This window comes from Epinephelus lanceolatus, chromosome 13 (assembly GCF_041903045.1).
Source record: "Epinephelus lanceolatus isolate andai-2023 chromosome 13, ASM4190304v1, whole genome shotgun sequence".
NCBI lineage: Eukaryota > Metazoa > Chordata > Actinopteri > Perciformes > Serranidae > Epinephelus > Epinephelus lanceolatus.
This window is the reverse complement of record NC_135746.1, coordinates 21,469,665-21,490,898: the sequence shown is the minus strand read 5'-3', so window position 1 is coordinate 21,490,898 and position 21,234 is coordinate 21,469,665. Positions and strand designations below refer to the sequence as shown.

General features: G+C 41.7%; 2 protein-coding genes across 3 annotated transcripts in view; one reads left to right on the top strand and one right to left on the bottom strand.

Moving 5' to 3' along the window:
* capn3b (calpain 3b) overlaps positions 1–8,776 on the top strand; it is a 24,462-nt gene extending 15,686 nt beyond the window's left edge. Inside the window, exons 14-23 of one of the 2 annotated variants that reach the window (XM_033648628.2) lie at positions 1,067–1,090; positions 1,300–1,386; positions 3,114–3,191; positions 3,292–3,349; positions 3,441–3,505; positions 4,908–4,976; positions 5,069–5,147; positions 5,379–5,495; positions 7,560–7,618; positions 8,146–8,776. In XM_033648628.2, coding sequence (XP_033504519.2) covers positions 1,067–1,090; positions 1,300–1,386; positions 3,114–3,191; positions 3,292–3,349; positions 3,441–3,505; positions 4,908–4,976; positions 5,069–5,147; positions 5,379–5,495; positions 7,560–7,618; positions 8,146–8,172 — 663 coding nt within the window. In that variant the 3' untranslated portion in view covers positions 8,173–8,776. The remainder of the gene's footprint in view (positions 1–1,066; positions 1,091–1,299; positions 1,387–3,113; positions 3,192–3,291; positions 3,350–3,440; positions 3,506–4,907; positions 4,977–5,068; positions 5,148–5,378; positions 5,496–7,559; positions 7,619–8,145) is intronic. The other variant, XM_033648629.2, reaches the window with a different exon arrangement.
* On the bottom strand, positions 8,768–21,234 carry znf106b (zinc finger protein 106b). The gene is made up of 21 exons (XM_033648625.2): positions 21,160–21,234; positions 20,600–20,736; positions 20,409–20,470; positions 18,675–18,878; positions 17,330–18,586; positions 16,884–17,235; positions 16,746–16,806; positions 16,249–16,403; positions 16,093–16,153; positions 15,250–16,012; positions 15,110–15,159; positions 14,533–14,666; positions 14,094–14,228; positions 13,672–13,788; positions 12,915–13,106; positions 12,609–12,671; positions 12,209–12,328; positions 11,810–11,881; positions 11,634–11,705; positions 11,376–11,522; positions 8,768–11,267 (listed from the first exon to the last, which is right to left on the bottom strand). The coding sequence occupies exons 2-21, from the start codon at positions 20,732–20,734 to the stop codon at positions 11,211–11,213; spliced, it is 4,209 nt and encodes a 1,402-aa protein (XP_033504516.2). The 5' UTR covers positions 20,735–20,736; positions 21,160–21,234; the 3' UTR covers positions 8,768–11,210.

The following is a 21,234-nucleotide window of genomic DNA, read 5'->3' as shown; positions in this document are numbered from 1 at the left end:
GCTTATTGTGTCATAATCTGCCCATGCACAGAGCTGGTTGAAAATTGGAAAGTGTCCGTTTGAGATCCAAAAACTCAATCAGGTAATCAGTGGACATGTGTTTTTGATTGACATTTTAGGTAGAGGTAACAAAATTGCTTGCTGTAAATGTTAACGGCAGACATGAAATTGACACTTTATCATTCTATTTTTCATTTCACATGCATTTTAATCATGTTTATTTTTGTAGTTATTTTTTTTACTTCGCTCCTCATACTTTCAGTGGCCAGCTGATGTATTGGAATTTCTTGTTTTGAAAGAGTCTCGACTATAAGACGCTCTCTATTTTCTAAAATGTATTTAAAAGGTCTGCTTTCTGTTGCAAAATACTTTATTCTTTAAACTTTATAAATATTTTTGATCAAACAGAGAGGCTAGGATGTAAAACAACAACTTTAGGACTAAGATAGGGTTATCAATTTATTAACTCTCACAGACAAATACACAAGTTCACAACTTATCACACAGGATTCAAGTGCTACTGCCCCAGAATATTGAAAACATGTAGGAAAATGTTAAAAACAACCTATCAGTGACCCGTTCCATCCAGTATTTTTCTCTCTTCTATTTCTGTAGTCATGGGGTGCAAGTTGTGTTTTCCATGAGGATTTAATCTTTCTTTTTTTAACTGGTAGCTATAAAGCTCCTCAGGAAATAGATATTGCTTTTACACAAACCTTCTGGCACATCTTCAAATACAAGATATTAACACTAAAACCAAGTAACATGACATTAAGCTCCTACCGCCTCGCAAAGAGGCTGAATATGTGGAACACACCAGAACAGCACAGTGCAGATGCCTCCTGCAGCACTTTCACACTGCTATATCAGTCTGAATTTGATATTTTGTAAACCCCAGCTGTGCAACATCCATATTTCATCAACCTTGTTCTTGAAATCTCTGTCATTTCATTTCATACTGTTCTCATAGTTTTTCCCACAAGAGTAACTAACAGACTTGAAAAGTGCTTTCCTCCTTTTCATCTCCTTTCATCCTTCTGTCCTTCCTTTTCTTATTGGCCATCAGCAAGACAAGAAAAAGAAAGACAAGGTAATGCATGCAAGTTGCAATAGCACTGTCAGATTGAAACTCTGCTTTCCACACTGCTACTCTTCGTCATATTTCGTCATTTTGTGTCATCATTGCATATGTAGATTATGACCAGTGGAATAACTATAAATGAACTCTCTCTCTTTCTCTTTCTGTTTGTCTTTTATAACCCGTCTCTCCTCTTAATAACCTCTGCCGTTACATGCCAGCCTATTGTATTTGTGTCAGACAGAGCACGAGCCAACAAAGAAATCGAGCATGACGGCATCGAGGGGGAAAGGAAAAAGAAACCAAAGGTAATCTCATCATAGCGGGAGCCAGAACTTTTACACTACAGCCAAGCAGCAAATAGCTCACGGTAAACTCTGACCTGTCATATTTTCTGGAGAGTGACGGCTCTGAAATGCAATCTTGACCAGGTCAAATAACACCACTGGGAATAAAACAATTGAGTTTGAAGCCAACTGATCTCAAGTGGCAAAGTTGCACCTGTTTTCCCATAAGGCCTCAGCGCTTACAGACCTAGCTCTTTTTAATGTCTTTCCCTAATGTGCTGCTCTCCTCTGGTACTATTAGGAAATACATCAATCACTAAATGTAGTGTAGTGCAGCAGGAACAAATTGAAGAAATGGAAAAACACAATTCTAATCTTTTAGGATCCCTGATCACTAAATATAGACTTAACAGAAAAAAACAGTTTCATTTGTGCAAAACTCATGACATTGGATTTAGTGGCAGTTAGTGATGAGGTCGCAGATTGCCACCAGCTGAAACTTCTCGTGTGGCAAGAGTGTAGGAGAACTACGGTGCCCATATGTGGACATATACAAGTCTTTCTAAAGTAACAAAAACACAACAATTTTTAATTTCAGATGATTACAAAAAAATAAAAACATAGTTATGAATATTATGTACCATTTCTGCCAGTATATCCCCCTTAACCCTACACACTGGACCTTTGAGAATCTGCTCCATTGAGTCCCTCTCCGGCACTATGCAGTGGTGCAGAGATGATGTTTATTTAAAGGCCAGCTGGGAAGTAAGCAACGCCCTGGTTCCGTCACCAAAAAAACAGTGGCATTGGATTTTGGATTACTGCAGAAAATAAACACTTTCACATTTTTTTTAGCAAGATAATATTCACAATGAACACCACTTTATGATTTTTTAAGCATAAATGCACCTTCCAGAAGTAAAAATCTAACTCTGGGCTAAAAAAGAACTACACCACGTTCACATGACTTCAGCATCACCACCACCAAACTTGTCATTCGACGTAAAAACGTTTAGTGTCCCTGAAAACCTCTGTAGTCTCATTTAGCCACTTGTTAGCAACCACTTTTTTAAAGACACGTAAAAGCTTCATAATTCACAAGTGGGTTCTCTACTGATGTGGTTAATGTCTGAAAACAAAACGTGAAAGGTTTGTGTTAACCACAGACCTTATTAGAGTCATCTAACAAAACCCATTCAGAAAAACCCACTGACTTTAAGATGAGGGAACCGTGAGTGCTAACATGCTAACTAAATTCTGGGTTTTAGGACTCATTCCTGCAGCGCTCTATGGACGTAATTTAAATTGACATTTTGCAACAAAACCAGAAAATAGCAGCTACATATGTGGTCAAAACCACCTTTTGACATCCATTTTACCAAAACAAAACGACAATAAACCAAAAACAACATGTAAAACATTTAAACCAAACCATAGAAACTGCACATTAGTTAAAGCTAGCTGTGACTTTACTCCAGCGTAAAGCTAATTCACCAACTTTTTCAAACTTGTTTCCAGTAATTAAAAAAAAAAAAAAAAAAAAAAAAAAATTAACATTTAATAACCGAGTTTGTGATATTTTATCATTATGGAGAAAAAAACAACAACAACAACAACAGATAAACTAGTCCTGCTATCAGCTAAAGCTAACTGGACAGGCTTTGAGGCCCTTCACCCTGTCCAAACATAAAATCAATCGTCCCAAAAGACATCAAATTCTCTGTTCTTATTTCTCCTGTATCCTTCAGCGAAAACTGCTCGAATCTGAGGAGGAGACTGAAGAGGAAAAACAGTTCAGAGCCATTTACAGGCAGATTGCTGGTGAGGTGAGTACGCAAAGAGGATGATGAAGATAACACAGATTATGCTGTGTGGGTGTCTTACTGTGTGAATATCTGTACAACAAATTGTTCTGCCTTTCATCAGGACATGCAGGTCTGTGCAAATGAGCTCAAGATGATCATGAGGAACGTACTCTCCAAACGTGAGTACACTGGGAAGAATACATTATGATGTAATAATAATGACATAATGGTGTCAGGTGATTTTTCATACTGAGCTGTCCTTTTTCACAGATAATGATATAAAGACAGAGGGTTTCAGCCTTGAGACATGTCGGAGTATGATCGCCTTGATGGATGTATCTTTTCGGTTGGTTAGCTACAGGAGTTTATATGGAGTTGATGAAGCCCTGTGTCAATCAGCAGATTATTAGTATGAATCCCTCAACCCAATGGTAGAACCAAGCCACAACCTCTGAGGCTGAAAAGTGGAGCCAACGCAGAAGTGCCAAAAACTTTGGTTCCTTGAACGGTCACTTGAGGCTGGACCCAAAGCGAGCCAATCCCCATAGACCCCCATGTTAAAATACCCAACTTCACAGTAGACATAAACATGTTTCCAAGCTTGTTTACATGTTTACAACACATTTTAAAGTCACTCAACCCCTCGCTCCTCCACGGTTCCACCCTCTCGTCCAAATATGGTCACTTCTGGCTGATTTATCCAAGATGGTGATGGCCAAAATCCAAGATTTGATGCTTCAAAACGGGAGTCCACAACCCAATGGGTGACATCATGGCAGCTACTTTCATTATTTAATACAATCTCTGTGTAGAACAGGCACTTTTTCTGCTATGTTCAGGATGTGGTTGAGGTTGAGACCTAATAAAAAGGTAGCGATCAGGTACCAGACCATAAGCTATCACAAGTGTGGCTTGAACCCAATAGCAGCACCAAACACGGAAGCACAGTTTATAATAGGCAGAGGGTAATGTCGGACAAGCAGGGAGTCTGGTACCAGGAGTACACCTGAGAGAGGCCTACACGCCTGTGTGGAGCTGACTGTAGGGAGCAAGGGTCTTGACAACAGCGATGATGCGTGGACTCTTTGGCGCACACACTGAGGCAGAGTGTGCAACCACGTGTGCAATCACAGGCAGCAGAACAGATAAACTCATAATGGAGAGCTGACTGGCAGTCACTCCACACAGCAACATGGAACAGTTGAACAGAAACCACAAATGTAGAAGCAGAACTCTTGGTCAGGGACAGAAGGCTAAGTGGTTTCCCGGGGAGCCGACGAAACAGGAGAGTCAGGAACAGGCAAGGTTAGCAATTAGGAAGCAGTCTGGGAATAAATGCTGAAGAGTCTTGCATGCGAATGACAGAGAACAACCTGGCAAGGACAGTCTATGAAACAGGAGTCTTTATACTGGCAGGAGGAAATGATCCACAGGTGAGATGCATTAGCTTGATGAGGTGGGTGTGGTGGACCAGCAGAAGTGGGAGATGTATGGACTGGTGATAGGCTGGCAGGTAGGTGTGGCAGACTGGCATGTATGGCAGGTCGGAAGTGCACACTGTGACATAAGGCAGCATGCATCAAAGATAAAGCTACGAAAATCGAGGACGCAGCCCCAAAATAAACTCAAATATGATGAGGCAAAATTTCATGTGGACAAAGCTCATTCCAAGAGTCAAGAGTGACTCTCTCAAATCATCTAGCTGTGTTGGTATTTCCATAACTGACCCTCTCTCAGACTGATGGGACGGGAAAGCTGAACCTGCAGGAGTTCAAACATTTGTGGAAAAAGATCAAGGAGTGGCAGGTAGGACTGTTGTTAACACTCTGGAGCTTCTGCTCATGTTTAACAAACCTACAAGTTTTCATTTGACTGTCCTTCTTTTCGTGTGTTTGCAGCTGATCTTCAAACGTTACGATAAAGACAAATCTGGCTCCATCAGTAGTTTTGAGATGAGGAACGCTGTTAAAAATGCAGGTGAGGGGGCGTCATAAAACTTCATTAGACTTAATTTGTAGTTGACTGAAGTTTACAACACAATACAAAATTAAAATAAAACCATATTAGAGTTATATTCCTAATTTTGTTCACAGGTTTGTCCTACCTTCACCTTTGTCAGAAATCACATCCCACATTTTGCAGCCTGTTAAGAACCTGTCATGTGATATTAACTATCGACCATCTTTGTGCCATCTTCTCCACATGAAGGGTTTAACCTCAACAGACAGCTGTATGACATTATAGCCATGCGCTACGCAGATGAACAGCTCAACATCGACTTTGACAGCTACATCTGCTGTTTTGTGAGACTAGAGGGCATGTTCAGTAAGTACACATCACACCTGAGTTTGCACATGAAAAAATGAATGAAGAATATATTTTAAGGACTGACTGCATCAGTCTCATGTCTGCATGTGTCATCAAATATTCTGGTACTATGGGGACACAAAGTTAGTTTAAACTTGACCTGATATATTTGATAAACAGAAGTACTACCAGTAAGGCTGACACCTAAAAGGGTAACTTTGGTATTTCTCAACTTGGACACTATTTTCTCATGTTTTTTTTTGTCTAAGTGACAAATGGGAACAACAACTTTTGAAACTGGTCCAGTATTGAGCAATATGGCTGCAGCTGGCAGTTGAAATAAACCCTCAATCACGCAATTAGATGTGAAAATACACTGGTTCCATACATGCTAAAATTACTGTTTATTTAAATGGAGTCTGGTGGGTGTGGTGATAGCGATTTCTGGGCTAGGAAATCAAGCCCCTGACCCAACAAGCGCATGGTCAATGTTGGAGCATCGGTGAGCATCCGGGACGGTCTTTGCTGCGGTGTGTCCCACACTTTTGCCCCTTGTCGGCAGTAGTCTGCTTTTTTTCCACTGATTCAGCATATTGAATCCGCGTTGGAGATGGTGTAGTCCATCAGTGAATGACATCACTCTGATTGGCAGTTCAGCTCAGCACATAAAAAAAACAGCAGTGAGGAAAGTAAACAAAAAGCTAAAGTCAAGAGGGATTAGGGACAAAACAAACTTGTTATTTGAGGTACGATTATTTTTCTTTAGCCATCGAGCTATTTAGCAGAAACATTTTGTGATGGTTTGTGTTATTGTTCACTAGTACACGGTAAATACTTGTTCTTTCCATATTGGATTGTGTTATTAATGTGCTCACTAGCTAACTAGCATCAAGATGGTCTTCCAATTTCCCTTTTTGAATGAGGATTACAGACGATTGCTGTCTGGTGATGTGAAGAGTTACTTCCTCTCACCCAAGCACAGAACGTACATGTTCCTTGATCGACAGTTGAAGTCTTTGCAGTGTGTTCAGGTGGAATTGTTTGCCTAAGACATGTCAATGTCAGGCCACACAGCAGGAAGCTTTCGTTGACACCAGCTCTCTGAAGCTGGTTAGGTGTGTCTGGGCCTTTAGTCTTTAATAAAAAGGTCTATTTCTATAATGGTGTCAGACACTTACAGCCTGTCCCAATACCCCCCCTTAGCCCTACCCCTTGGCCCTACCCCACATTTGCGCATTCCCGCGAGATAGTGGTGTCCCAATTCCTTTTTGCGTGTAGGGGTAGGGGGCATAACGAGGGGTGGGTATCAAAGTAGCCCTTCAGAGCGAGGGATTTCAGATGCTGACTTGCCAGCAAGGGGTAAAAGTCGCCATGGCTACCACCAAGCAAGAGACGGGGAAAAAAGCTCATACATAGCTAACGTTACTGTCGTCAGGTTGCTTGTTAGCTAGCTAGCTAGCTCGCACTATCTGGTGTCTGTCATCTGTCCTGTTCTGCAAAATTGTCTGACTTTTCACATTACGATAACACGCCAGCTAGTATAACTATGCTGCCTCGTAATGTTAGCTGGTTAGCTAGCTAGCAGAAGTCCCCTATCGTCTGTCATTCAACAAACGAAGCATGATGAATGCGGCAAACGCGGTCGGTAGGATGAATGAGGTGTAGGGCCAAGGGCAAAGGGGTAGTGGACAAGGGGGGGTATTGGGATTGGGCCTTAGAATAACAGTCTAAGCCTGTGCGTTACAAAAACAAGCATGATTAGTGGATGTGAATTCGACAATACGCAAATGCCCTGAGTGGCTCTATTGCAGCCTGTTTCACCACAGCGCTCTTGTTCAATACTGGACTGATTTCAAAAATTGTTCCAATTAGTCATTTAGAGATAACAATATGGGGAAATAGGACCCAGGTGGAAAAGAACCAACGTTACCCTTTATCTTCAAAACTAAATCAGTGCTATGACAAGTACGTTTTTATGACAAAATTCAACCTATAGTAGGTCCCTTTATTGCAGCATTGTGATACTGCATGAATTAAAGGTTACCTTAGAGATTTGATTGAAGACTGTTGTGTCTCCTGCAGGAGCTTTTAATGCCTTTGACAAAGACGGAGATGGAGTAATCAAGCTCAACGTCCTGGAGGTAAGGCAGTTTTAGTTTTTGTGATCTACAAAGTGAAAGTGTGTGTCTTGTGCTATCTTTTAATGCATTTCTATATTGTGTTGCGTGTGGTATTACTCATATTTGCTCTATGATTATTAGAGCTTTGACATGGTCGCAGTCTGAGTGACCAGAAAAATAGGAACAGCTGTAGCTCTGTTGTAATTACTACCCTCCTTAAAATGCTGTTTAGTATTATATTTTGAGGTTGGACTTTGAGGCGGTGTTGCATTCGGCTACGTTATACCAGAGGGGTGTTTGCTGTCACCCTTTAATTGAAAAGACCAAAAATAAATATGTATGCAGCACTGAAACATATGCTGAGCTCTCTTTACTAGTTGCAGCTCATAATTAAGTCTAAGAAAAAATAATCAATAGCTAACTGATGCAAACAATTACAACATGTTTCACTTTTGATTTGATTTGCACTGCTGTACTGGATTGCATTTGTGGTGGTTTTTATTTTTTTGTCTGTTATCTTTATTCTCATCTTTTGCTTTTCTTTCCAGTGGCTTCAGCTCACCTTGTATTCTTAAGCCACCTTCTTGACCACTGATGTAGCTGCAGACAGCTGGAGCTCACGTTAGTGACACAACTCTCCTGGACAGCAACTTAACTTTATTTTTTCTTCAGCATTACTGAACAAACTGTATTTTTGCACAGGTGCACAACAAAGTCTTGAGGTCAAAATTTGACGCTTGATCATTTCTCCAGTTTTACGTGACATTTAAATTTCAGTCATCACTCAGACTATGATGGTTTAGGTTTAATGTCAGCTTAATTTTAGCTCATTTTTAGGCGACTGACATCCTATCAGTATTAGGCTGATTCCTGAAACGTCATCAGATTTCTCGACCCTACACTGCTGATGAGAGTGACATACTTTGATGAATGCTGAAGTCAGTGTAACCTGATAATCATGTTACATTAGTGTCTGGTATGAAGCAGTGATGGGCGGCGAAGCGGAGAGTTGACCTTTGTAAGTCTCATGTCATAAATAACATATGGTTAGTAATGCACAGATGCAAATGCTGAATAATGTTAGAATATAAAGATTGAGTGTATGAACACTGTTTGACAAGAGAAATACTGAATGTGCTGTACATTGTTTTTAAAATAAACTGAAGTGAACACTGTAAATTTGTTGCTTTATTGCTGTACACATACAGAAGGTATTAAACACAGGTCAAATACACACTGTACACTTTTACATACAAAAATTAAGGCATGACTTTAACACTGAATTCACTGAACTGAACAACTCTCTTTACAGGTTTGGTCTGACAACTTTCACAACTACTTACGTCTATTGTTCAAAGCGTGAGTTTTCAAACAAGGAAAAAGTGATAAAAGGAACAAGTTCATTGCCTAGAATAACTCTGTGGGAAACATTATAAATTAACAGATGGTTTATACGTTTATGGATGAGGATTTTTTTTTTTTAAACCAAACCTCTCGGTCAACACAAGGAATTTATTTCAGAGTTCTGAAGTGTGACAGGAGCAAATGTCTGAGTCAAGAAGTAGTTAAGGATATACTGTCTTTACACTGTGGTATCACCAACAATTAACAATTTACCGACTCAAAAAAAAGAGAAATCTGACGTGACAGCAGGTGGTAAAGATTTTTATTCTTTATACAGGAAGTAGGTTGCGAAATATTAACGTGTGGATTTAAAACCCTGGAGTAACTCCCAAACTGCACTTTCTAAATATAATACAGTATACCAGCAAGTTGAGCCTGTTTGTTTCCATATTTGAGCTACCGTCCACATATGCATGTCCTGACCAAAGAGAACTGATAACAACCCCAAAAGATTTGAAAATCCTCCTCAGAGCCCCAACCTTTCCTAAAATTAGAGAGCTGCATTAAATCTGATAAATTGTCTAAAGTGATGTGACTTGAGTCAGCCTCAGTGGGAGTTGAAGGCTACAAGTTTGGAAATGAAACCAATCTGGATGTGTGGAGTTAGGAAGAAGCTTACTGGGCTTGGGCGGCATCTATTTTCTCAAACCTTCCCGAAATTTTACCAGGGTATGCGGTTTATGCTGGTATTTGTGTGCAGCACTTCTTAACCTCTCTGACCAGTGAATTCGCAACGTTCCACAAGCTCTCTCCGTTTCTTTGGTCTAATGAATAAACAAATTGTCAAGGAAGGTAATATACTCTTATTTTTCCTATTAGACAGAAAAACACAACTGCAGACTTCCTGAATGTAAGTTTGTGTCTTCCGCCGAACTAAGACGAGCTGAACTGCCTTGTTTACTAATCCAAATACACCTCATTCAGACTCGACAGAAACAAACAAAAAGCTCACCAAAACTGTCTTAGTTAATCTTGTTAGTTGTCTAGTTAGTTAGTCCACTCTTACAACAATAACCAACTCTGGTTTGGTTGACATAAATCCATAATTCATAGAGTTAGATGTTAAAATATGTTGTTTAGTCCCTCTGTGTCTCTCTGCCATTGCTAACTGGTTGTTTAATCCTGTCTTCACTACTGGCAGCTGCCATGTTTGCCAGCTCAGCTTCCTGTTCCACCAGCAGAAACTGACTTCTAGTGGCACGTGAAGTGCACTACATACATTACATCCTCAATACAGCCTCTCCATATAAGTTTTTATAGATACCCCAGTATACTATAATAACTTGATTGTGCCCAAGCCTAGAGCTTACCAGACTACTGTAGCCGGCTTCTCATCTCTGCTTGAATCTATCAGCTGGATGCTATATTAGCCCCTATTAGCATTATACACGTGACTCTGCAACTGACCTGTAAGCAGTTGAGTTGCATTGTGGGTATTATAGGTGCCAGGTGTAAGAGGGAAGACAAATGCATGGATTAAAGACAATATCACCTGTTCTGTTGCATTGGTTTTAATCCTTTTTTTAAACTGTTTAGTGTGAGTCTGACAATGTGACAGGAACACAACACCAAATTGGTGGAATACTCCTTTAAAATAACTATGAAACTGTAAATTTGATGTATAACTGATGTATAAGTTCATTTTGTTCAGGGTTCAGACAATGTGGCATTTCTGCTTTGGTGTTCCACAAATTAAAACCTGTTAACTGAGTCTGGAAACAGCTCACACTATAAGCTGCAGCATAGCTGTAGAAATGCTCTGAATAATTAGCCTCACACACACATATCTGAGGAGGGTTACTGTATAATATATTTTATGGTATCGACCAACAGATCCAAAAAAGAGGGGTGAATTACTTGTTTAAAAAAGAAGAATTACCGATAACCACAAATAATTACTGAGGTTACTAAGCTACTAAGGTCCCAAAAGGTTTTAGATTGAACGTCTTAATCCTGTCATACAGCGGCTTCAGGGATCAATAACAAGCGGCCTGCCTTGTTTCACTGTCACAGAGGTCACACAGGGTGCACAACACCGAAGAGATGAGGAAATAAGATGGGAAATACAAGAAAAATATGTTCTCCCACAGGAATTTAATAGAAAGTAAAACGGAAAATCCGGAAGAACTTTGAAAGAGAAAATCAGTCAATGTGTTGTAATGGATGAGACTCCAACCTTATCTGCTACCTTACTTCAGCGCTGCTGCTGTCAAAGCTGCACTTTACTGTCGTTCTCCGCGTGGTTCTGCATGTGCTCCGGCAGCTTCTGCAGGACAAATACAAACAAGACTAAGGAACTCATGCACACTGCTTGGCTAATGAGCCGACTGGTAATCTTCACTTTGTCAAAACAAAGATGGCGTCGTTTCATTACCTGCCGAACACACTGCTGCGTGCCAAAGAAAGTGCTGCAGCCTCTCCAGCGGCATTTGACAGACTGCAGATTCGGGTTGCTGTGGTCTTTGACGAGGTGCTGCAAAAGATGCTCCGCCATGCCGAAGATCAGAGCGCAATTCTGCCACTGAACAGGGGGCAAAGGTCACAGAGACACACGTCAAGATACAAGTCAATAAAAAAAACATAACAAAAAATTTTTCCTCTAAGCTTCACTCTCTGTGTAATGAGTCGTTACCCAGCAGCGATAGTTCTTCATCAAGTTGAGCTTCACAGCTTGAACACTGCCATCATAGCAGCCTGTGTAGATCTGAGTGAGACAAACAATGGTAGATACCTAGATTAACAATATTAGTCCATCGTTTGTGCACATTTAGATTCAGAAACATGGCTGGATCAGCTTTAGCAACATACCACACTCTTGTGTACGGCCATGCACATCACCATGTCATTGTGACCCCCGTACACCTGCAGGCGGTCATGGGACTGGAAAGACACACAAAGTTTAAATGACGAGTTAATAGATGATTCAAGTGATGCACAAGACGACAGATACAGGGGTTAGTTAAAAAACACCCAGAACAAAATATATCTGCAGGTTTCAAGGAGTCAAATTTAAGATCTTTTTAAATGGCGGCCTGATTGTACCTCACTTCTAACACTGCAAATGGAAACTATGAGAAATCTAATTGAAATTAATAAAGGAAAAAAACTTGTTTTGATTATTTTACTGTGGTTGGTGAAGCAAAAAACAGCCTGTGTCCACTTTCTTAAACACACATCTTGGTAAATTTTGAGTCATATATTCTGTACCTGGAGCTCGTAAACTCGGACCAGTTTATCCAGACAGGCTGTCACCATCACTTTCCCCAAGATGACTATTGATGTGACGGCATGACCGTGACCCTTGTAGATACGAACCAGTTCGCCCGTCTGCAAAAACAAAGACAGTGAACGCAAGAAATGGAAAGAGAAACATGCCAGAACAAAAACCCAGACACACACTCCGCATAAATTAACATTTAAATAGGATTATAAATCTGAATAATCTCATTTTTTTGTCACTTTAATAACTAAATTTGTGCTCAACTTTTAAGACACAGGAATTAAGATTAATAGATTTGTAATGTAGCAAGACAGGAAAGCAAACTTCAAGTGTCTGTCCATCCTTACTCGTAGATAATTTTAGCTATTGGGAAACTTTTTAACTTACATGGATGTTGTGGGCATGAACAGATGTGTCACTGGAGCCACTGAAGACGAGGTCATTCACCACCTGAAAACAACAAAGACTGTACTGTACTGTACTGTACTGTAATTCAGTACACCTGATATACGAGTAATAATCTCTTTAATGACCAGATCTACACTTCATCTACAAGACATACAACCCAACGTTTTTCCAGTCGATGTAAATGTCTAAACTGGAGAATCTCCAGTTATTTAGCCTCCTTACCTGGATGAAAATCATTATAAAGTTTAACAGCTCAAGTGTTCAGATGTGGGTTTGTCTCCTCACCTTCATGCAGAGTACAGTTTTGGTGTGACCCTCCAGCGTGCGTAGCAGCAGGCCGCTCTTGGCGTCTCGTACGCTGATGGTGCTGTCGTAGGAGCCGACCAGCAGGACTCGGCGGGCGCCCTCCTGTGCTGTACCCAGGCAGCTCACACCTCGTGGGCCGTGGCACTCAAACACATCCAACTGCTTCAGAGTCTGAGTGAGAAAGACAGAGAGATCAGGGCTGAAGAAAATGTGGAGATAACTGTGCTACTGTTTTAAAGCAGCTGTCAGAACATTACTGCGACAGACAAGAATACAAAGGCAAGACCTACGCTCTGAAAATATAGTCAACAATTTATTTCGTTTGTTCGTTCAAATACACTGGTTACAGGTTAACACGTGCCAGAAACATAATCTGACAGAATATGACTAACACAAACCCAGTTTAGATTGTTGGTTTACTCAGGTTACAGCATATGAGTGTTTTTAAAGAGCCAGTGAAATAAAAAATACATTATCAGTTTTAATTCTGTGTCTCTGCCTCAGTTAATCATTATGTGCTAAACTCCAGGCCCGCCCACTTTTTATTGGTCTAATCAGTTGCAAAGGAAGTGATTTAAACCCCTCTTGTGACTGTACTCCGCTCAAATATTCTCTACAAAAGATAAAGATGCTCTAACTTCTCTTTCACCGGGACTTTGATGTCAAATCAGAAGAAATACCAACCACTCATGGTGCTGAAATCTTGAGTTTCCTCCCCTTTATTACAGTCACCCACCTTTAAGTCATAGCTAGCCACTGATCCATTGGCGAGTCCAGCAAACAGGATGTTCCAGGCAGTGTGCAAACACAACACTCTGTCCGATAGAGTGATCTGCTCCAGACACTTCGTGGTCTAAAAGTGAGAGGAGAGAAATATATCACTGAATAAAAAGACATTGAAACAACATGCAAACCAGAAGCCAGGAGGCAGAACTAAGCTCACAGAAGTGGGCATGTATTTTAAGTATGATGGCAAAAACTGTGAGCAAAAGGCTTCATTGTCATTTTTTTGAAAAATCCAAAAAGCCGCCTCCAGCTGCTAAAACGCTTTCTGTGTGACCGGGGCCTAAAGCTGCTCTTTCTTTAACAACTGAAGCCACTCCTGGTCTAATAAGGGTTAGACACAAACAAATCATAAAGTGTCCAGACGTTTTGTACCTTTATGCTGTAACAGCGGATAGTCTGGTCACTGGATCCGGTGTAGAGGCGCGCCGGCATGTTTGGGAACGATGCTACCAGCAGACAGTTGACTTTGTTTGTGTGACCTTCAAACACGGCCTGGTACTCCCTGTTCTGGATACACAGAGACAAAATATACATCTTATTATGATCCATTGCCTTAGGTGCTTGGTATGTCGAAAAAATTGCATAACTATATATGTAATAAATTCAATGTAACAGCAGCAACAACAGCAGTGCATAAAGATTATTGTGTGTTTTCTTTACCTGAAAAATAATTAGTTATTTTTTCACAACGAGTAAAAAGCAAAGAACAGTCTGCATGACACAGACGGATTGTCGTAGTTTAATAAGATTTGTTTAATGTCTGAGGAAGGATGCAGCTGTCAGCAGGGGCAAAATTTTGTAATCAACATACCATAAGACCGTAGGCCCGCGCCGTGTTGTCCCCTGAACACGTGTACAGTCGACCCTCATGAACCTGGAGGCCGTGGACTGGTCCTGTGTGATTCAAAAAAGCTCCCACAGATGGCTCCTCATTCTCAACACCCTCTGAGGAAAAAAAAACCTTCAATGTACTGCCTTGTGGTTGTATACCTCCACCAACCAATCAAGTTGAAGTTTACATCAATGTCTGTCCAGGCTAATATGCAGCAATGACAGGAGACAATGCTTCACATATGGATGTTGCTACATCACATACATCTTCCCCCCAGCTGTGCAGAAGATCTATACGATTAGCACAGTTTTAGGGGGCCACCCAAGACTGGTGTCACTAATCAAGTATCTGACCCAATTTCTTCCCTTCTGTTCCTGAGTTATGGCGATGAATAATGGCCAGAAAAGTGTTTTTGGAAAAGAACAGAGGCGTCAGAATGCTACGGAGGTCCTTGCTCCAAGCAGCCCTCCACAAATAGCTTTCTTCAGGCTGCTGATTGGCCAACATGTTCTTTGTGGCTTTAGGGACATGGGTTAGCAGGAGACATAACACTCACCCGAGGGAACACTGGCATCTTTCACTGGCACAGCTGTCGGCTGAACTTTCCTGAGAAGAGAAAAGAGTTAGTCGCATTTCACACTTATAAATAAAGCAATGCTCGTAATGTTCAGGATTCTATACCAACTGTGATCTCACCTCTCAGCATCATTATCCTGAACCGCCTGTGTGCTTGAAGAATTAAATTCCACACTGACAGACTTCTCAGGGGGCTCTTGTTGGACTGGATCATCTGGTGCGTCCTCATTGTCTGATTCATCGATATCAATGACCACCGGGTTGGAGGGCTCCATCATTTTGACAGAGGCGTCGCTCTCACTTCCTCCATCGTCGTCTGATGCTGCAGCAGATGCATTCTGACCTCTTTTGGGGGCTGAAGTGGAGTCAGACTTCTCTGCTGCTGGCTCTTTTCCTTTAACTTGCTCTGTGCTGAGATTTCCTCCTGCCTCTTCCTCAGAATCACTGTCAGCTGGCTGTGCTTCTTCGCTCGCTAACCTCACAGTCTGCTGATTTACATTTGGCGATACAGAGGGCTCAGATTGGAGTTGTTTCAGAGAGGTGTCAGCAGTTGTTGGAGCAGCTAAGCTTGTTGATGGCAGCAGCAGTGAGGGGAGCAAATCAGCGGGAAACAAGGGGACAGGTTGGGTCGCAGGTACCTGAGGTGTCTCAGAGTTACAGGGGAGCATTTTGGCAAACTGACTGGCCTGTCCTGCTGCGGACTGTTGGAAGATTTCTTGCTTTACTTGCATGGCTGTCAGGGCAAGGGGGCTGATGGAAGATACTGGGTTTGTGGGTGATGGCTGAGTGGGGAAGGCACTAGAGGAAGGAAGGGGAGAGAGTCGTGCCCCTGCTGGTGAGGTGGTGGCTCTTTCTGTTATAGTAGATGCTCCTGAGTATCCTCCTGAGAGAGATGAAGAAAGACAAAGGTAAACTACTTGTTGCGTATGAGGTCATTTAAAGCAAAGGGTAAACTGACTGTACCTTGCATCCCCTGCAGGATTTCAATGCGCTGGGCTCTCAGACTGTTGATCTCAGCAGTAAACTACAACAGCAGGAAGAACAGTTTAATGTAAACAAATGAAAAGACACCTGAGGAAACAGTAAAACAGATTTATGTAGCTCCATTAGTGGTGTTACCTGCTGTCTCAATAGCAGGAGTCTTTGGACCTCTGTGTAGGCAGCTTGCAGGGCACTGCGGGCCTGGATCAGAGACCTGTCCAAATCCTGCAACGAGTGGCTCAGCTCATCCTCCCTCAGAGACACAGCCAACAGCTGGTCCATCTGGCCCTGGTCTGTGCAGCAGGAAGAAAGGGAAAAATACACACTGAGATTTACTGGATGACATTTCTTTCTTTAATGTGACAACTTGACCGGAATCAAAACATCATCTGTCTAAATGAATCTGTGGTTCAGAGTCAGTGTGCAGGCATTATCCTTCTCAGTTATGTCGTTGTACAGTAGCCTTGCTTGTACCTACACATGATGTGCATATATTTACATTTGCCCCTTTCAAAAAAGACAATAACAAATAAAGGAAGCTAGCTCCAATAGTCGACCAAAGATTAGTCACTCAGAAAGTTCATAGGTCGGCAACATTTCATTGGTCGCTTAGAGCTCTCAAATGTGAGAATTACCTGTGTTTGACTTTGTTTTCTTCTTTTTTCCACTTGACTGCTTATCAGAAACGTCATCATACTGCAAGAACACACAACAATTAAATTCCAATAATACAAATCTATTAGTTGGATCTTCCAGCTGTGACCTACACTCACCATGTTGTGTTTCCTCTTGCTGGCACCACTGCTGGCTCTCAAATCTCCGTTCTCATCCTCACAGCTTTGCTCCATCTTCACAGAGACGGCGTGGACCGTCGGCCTGCTGCAGCCTTCCTGAGCTGCACCAGGTGGCTCCAAAGGCTCCTGCACCTGAGGAGCTGACTGGGTTTCTGTGCGAGAGTCATTATATACTGTGTCCTGGGGCGGAGGAGGTAGTCCAGTCCAGTGTGCAGCTGAAGGACTGTTTGGGAACGACTCCCAGTGGAAGCCCTCTGACAGAGTCATGTCAGATTCTGCTTGTGTTGAGCTTTGTTGGTACGACAGAGGGTTTGCCAGCTGAATTCCAAACCTGTTACCACACAGAATTAAAACAACAAATAAAAATCCCTGTTTGGCAAATACAGGTTAAAATGGATACAGCGGAAAAGACATGAAGAGGTTACCTGGGCATGCTTTTGCCCCTCGCCTGCTTCTTCCTCTCCTCATACATCTCCCTCCAGTTCGACTTACTACTGCCCCCTGATAAGCTGAACACTTTATTCAGGGTTGGTTTAAGTCCAGCCGCATTTCCCCCCTGAACTATGGCTGATCTGTGGGCGATTCGAACCCTGCGGGTGATGTTCGAGGTAGGCTCAGAGGTCTGGCTGTCAGGCGGGGCCTGAGATTCTCTCTCTTTGCTGTTTAATGCTCTATTTGAGTCACTTGCAGACACTGAGCTTTTCTCACACTGTTGTGTCGCTCCCTGCGTCGTTCTAAATGTCGTCTGCTTTGGCTCAGGAGGAGCAACACTGGACGAAGAAACGCCAGAATGGGATGCATGAGCAGGGCTGTTGACCTGTGAAGACTGCACAGATGGAGCTGCAGCAGAAGTGACGGGAAGTGTAGCCTCCTTGGCGTGCCTCCTACAGGACCCGCCTGTCGGCGACTCTTTCTCAGTCACCCGGACACCCGCCTCACTGCTCTGCTTCCGGGCTTCACGGTCAGCTCTGCACGGCTCCCTCACACCAAGCGCTCTTCTGATTTGCCGTAGCATCGCGCTGATGTCGACATCCCGTATGGGAGCTGCATTGGCAGATCCACTCACTGAAGCATGGTGAGCTGAACCTTCTCGTCCTGGCTGAGAAGATTCCGTGCTCTCATTTTGGCCGTGACCAAAGATGATGGCTCCGTTATGAGGAAGCTGGTCACTGGTGAAGTCTCCATCATACTGCTTGTTGTAATAGTCATTCTGGCTGTTGGTAGGCCATGATTTTTGTCCCGGCTTGTTAGTGACACCTCCTTGTGGTCTCCTATTAAGTCTGTCCGATTGGGAGCTCTCAGTTTTGACTGAATAGTTGTCAGGTTGCTGTGCTGATTGGGTGGACTGGTCTCGAACATTAGAGCAATGCAGAGTTCGACCTGCAGGTTCTCCTGACAAATAAGTCAATCTTCCACTTTGAGACTGCAAAACTGATTCTCTTTGGTAAAGAGGTCTTTGCAGACTGGATACTTTATTCTCTTTGTTTTGAACAACAGCATCATTTCTCTCCTGCTGGTACGTTCCCTGTTTCAGTATCCTCGTGTTCACTTGTTTGGATTTTTCCGGCCTCGCTACATTGGACACCGCCATGTTTTTATGGCTGCCTCCCTGTTGCATGGCTGCACGCTTCTGACCAGCTATCTGCTTCAGTTTCTTCTTTTTCTTTTTCATTGCTTTCTTCCTGTAATGAAAAAAAAACACAAGTTATTAAAACTTATCACAACACGGAGAGAATAAAATGCAAACAGATATACAGGATAAATTATTACTCCTCTTTTTTTAGTGTCTTGTTTCTCTCCAGGATCTGGCCCATGGTCTCTTTGTCCAGAGTCTTGAACAGAGAGAGGGCCTTCACCTTCTTCTGCGTCAAGCTCTTCAACTTGGCTTTGTGTTCAGCAGTGGAGATGTGCCGAGCGTACTCGTTTAAACCCATGGAGGAGGCCTTACACGCCTGACACTCATGAAATGAATCCCTGATAATGAAAAAACACAACAAACACCATTTTTGTCGGACATGAGGAGATGTCAGAGTCCCTGCTTTTAGCTCTCTGTTCAGATCAAAACAACAAAATGGTGCCCATGAGAGTTTTGGGCCAATGCATGTTATGATTATGGGTTCTCAGTATGTCAGGGTTGGGTATAATTTGATATTTTTGATACTAATGCCAACACAACACCTGAGTTTCAATACGATACCAATACAATATTTTTTTAAGACCTTACATTGACAAATATAAACCTGCTTTTCTACAAACAATTATCTTTATGAGTCAAACTTCTCGCTGAAGGAAATACTCCTGAGGAATGCAGCCTAAACATATGTTGTACATATGGTGTCATCATAGAAATAGAACAGGGGTGCACTCCAAATAGCTTACTTTTTGTTTTTACTTTCAGGATGTACTGCGGCTGCCCTTTAAAAGTACATACTGTTGCATGCAATATGCACACAATCGGGACATACTGCTTTCTCATAACATAATGTCCTGAGGTCAACCCGGAGAGCTCTGCAATGTATGTAGTTTTGCTTTTAAATTATAACTGCATACATTGTAGATTCTAACACTATATTCACAGCAGTGAAATTACACATGCATTTCTATTGATATTTTCAAACTTATGTCCTTTTCTTGTTAGTAATCTTTATGATTATTTAGTTTATTTAAATAAGTAACATTCCAATTGCTATTCAAACATGTCATCAGTTACTTCAATGCGCTGTCAGCCGTTATTGCGACTTCTAAGGGCTGTCAATTAGCTGTCAAGCTGTCATCTTTTTGCAGCCCAGTTGATGTGACATATTTTGCAGTATGCAAGCCACTGTGCTGAGGATTGTGGGTCAGAATAGCCAAAAAAGCATGTTGGCTTGCAAACTGCAAAAGATGGCCTCATGTAATAGAACATCCTGGTATTTATGGCATACTGCATTTGACATGCTGTATATTGGGACATACTGTTTTCTGACACACTAAATGTATGGGTATTGGAACATACAGTGATTTTTTTATGGGTGCCATCCTTCTACTTCTTTTCTCAGATCATACTACACCCCCCACCAAAATGTATCAGGGCTGCAACGATTAGTCGACTAATCGATGACTAATCGACTATTAAAATAATCAGTGATGATTTTAGTAGTCGACTAATCGGTTTGAGTCATTTTTCATAGAAAAGTACTATAAAAGTACCCCAAAATATTCTTATTGCAGCTTCTTACGTTCAAACATTGGCGACTTTACACACTCTCCCATGACGAACTAAAACCCTTTGGCGTGAGTACGAAACAAGACATTAGATGACATCATTTTGGGGTTTGGGAGAGACAGACCGACATTTTTCAATATTTTAACACATTTTTCGATAAAATGATTAGTCGACAATGAAAATAATGGTTAGTTGCAGCCCTAGTGTTCATTTGTGTATTTTTGCATCCCTCATGAAAAAAAAAAAAGATGAAATTAAATAATTCTTAAATGAAACTGTCGTTGACTAATATCACTCACTTGCCCAGCACAGTCTCCAGCTCCCTGTGATGCAGCATACTATGCACATGCTCTTGTGCTTCCTGTAGTAAAGAGACATAACGTCAAGATTATAAATCTTTTGTGACAGCTCAATATTGTAGGAAAACCCATATCCAGCAGCCCAGCAGTGTTACTCATTAAAATGTATTGATAAATATAGAGCCACTTACATGTTTCATATGAAACCTGCGACACAGAATACAGTAGTTCCTTTTGGTGTTCTTGTAGTTTTTAGAGTTGTGGTTGTTCTTTTTCTTCACAGGGGGTTTCACCACCTTTTCATTTGGGGTTTGAACCTTTGCCATTTCTAAACAGGTGAACACAAGAACAGCACATATGTGAAAACAAAGCTCTGCAGCACAGGATAAATACAGCCTAACTGCAGTGTCTCAATAGCATCATACCATCACAGAATAAAAGCCTTGGGCCTATGCGACATAAACTGTAGGTGATATTTTACGTAATATCGACATTAGGGTGAACACAATGACACAATGTATAACCAACACACCACTGCAGTAATCCAGTGTTAACAGCTGCACAACGTGGGTGTCAAGTCAAAGCTAGCCAACGTTCACTGAAGCACGTTTGAGGTGAGCTAAACAAGCTAACGGTCCGCGCATTACAGCTAACACCAGCCGCTGGGTAACGTTAACAGCACTTAGCTTAAATCCTAACCGACTGTTCTGACATGAATAGTATCTATAAAATTTAAATGCCTCATATTTACCAGACAATTTTCACATGGCAACAAAACTCTACTGCAGCTCAACCGCCATGTTTGCGCACGTAAATTACGTAGCCG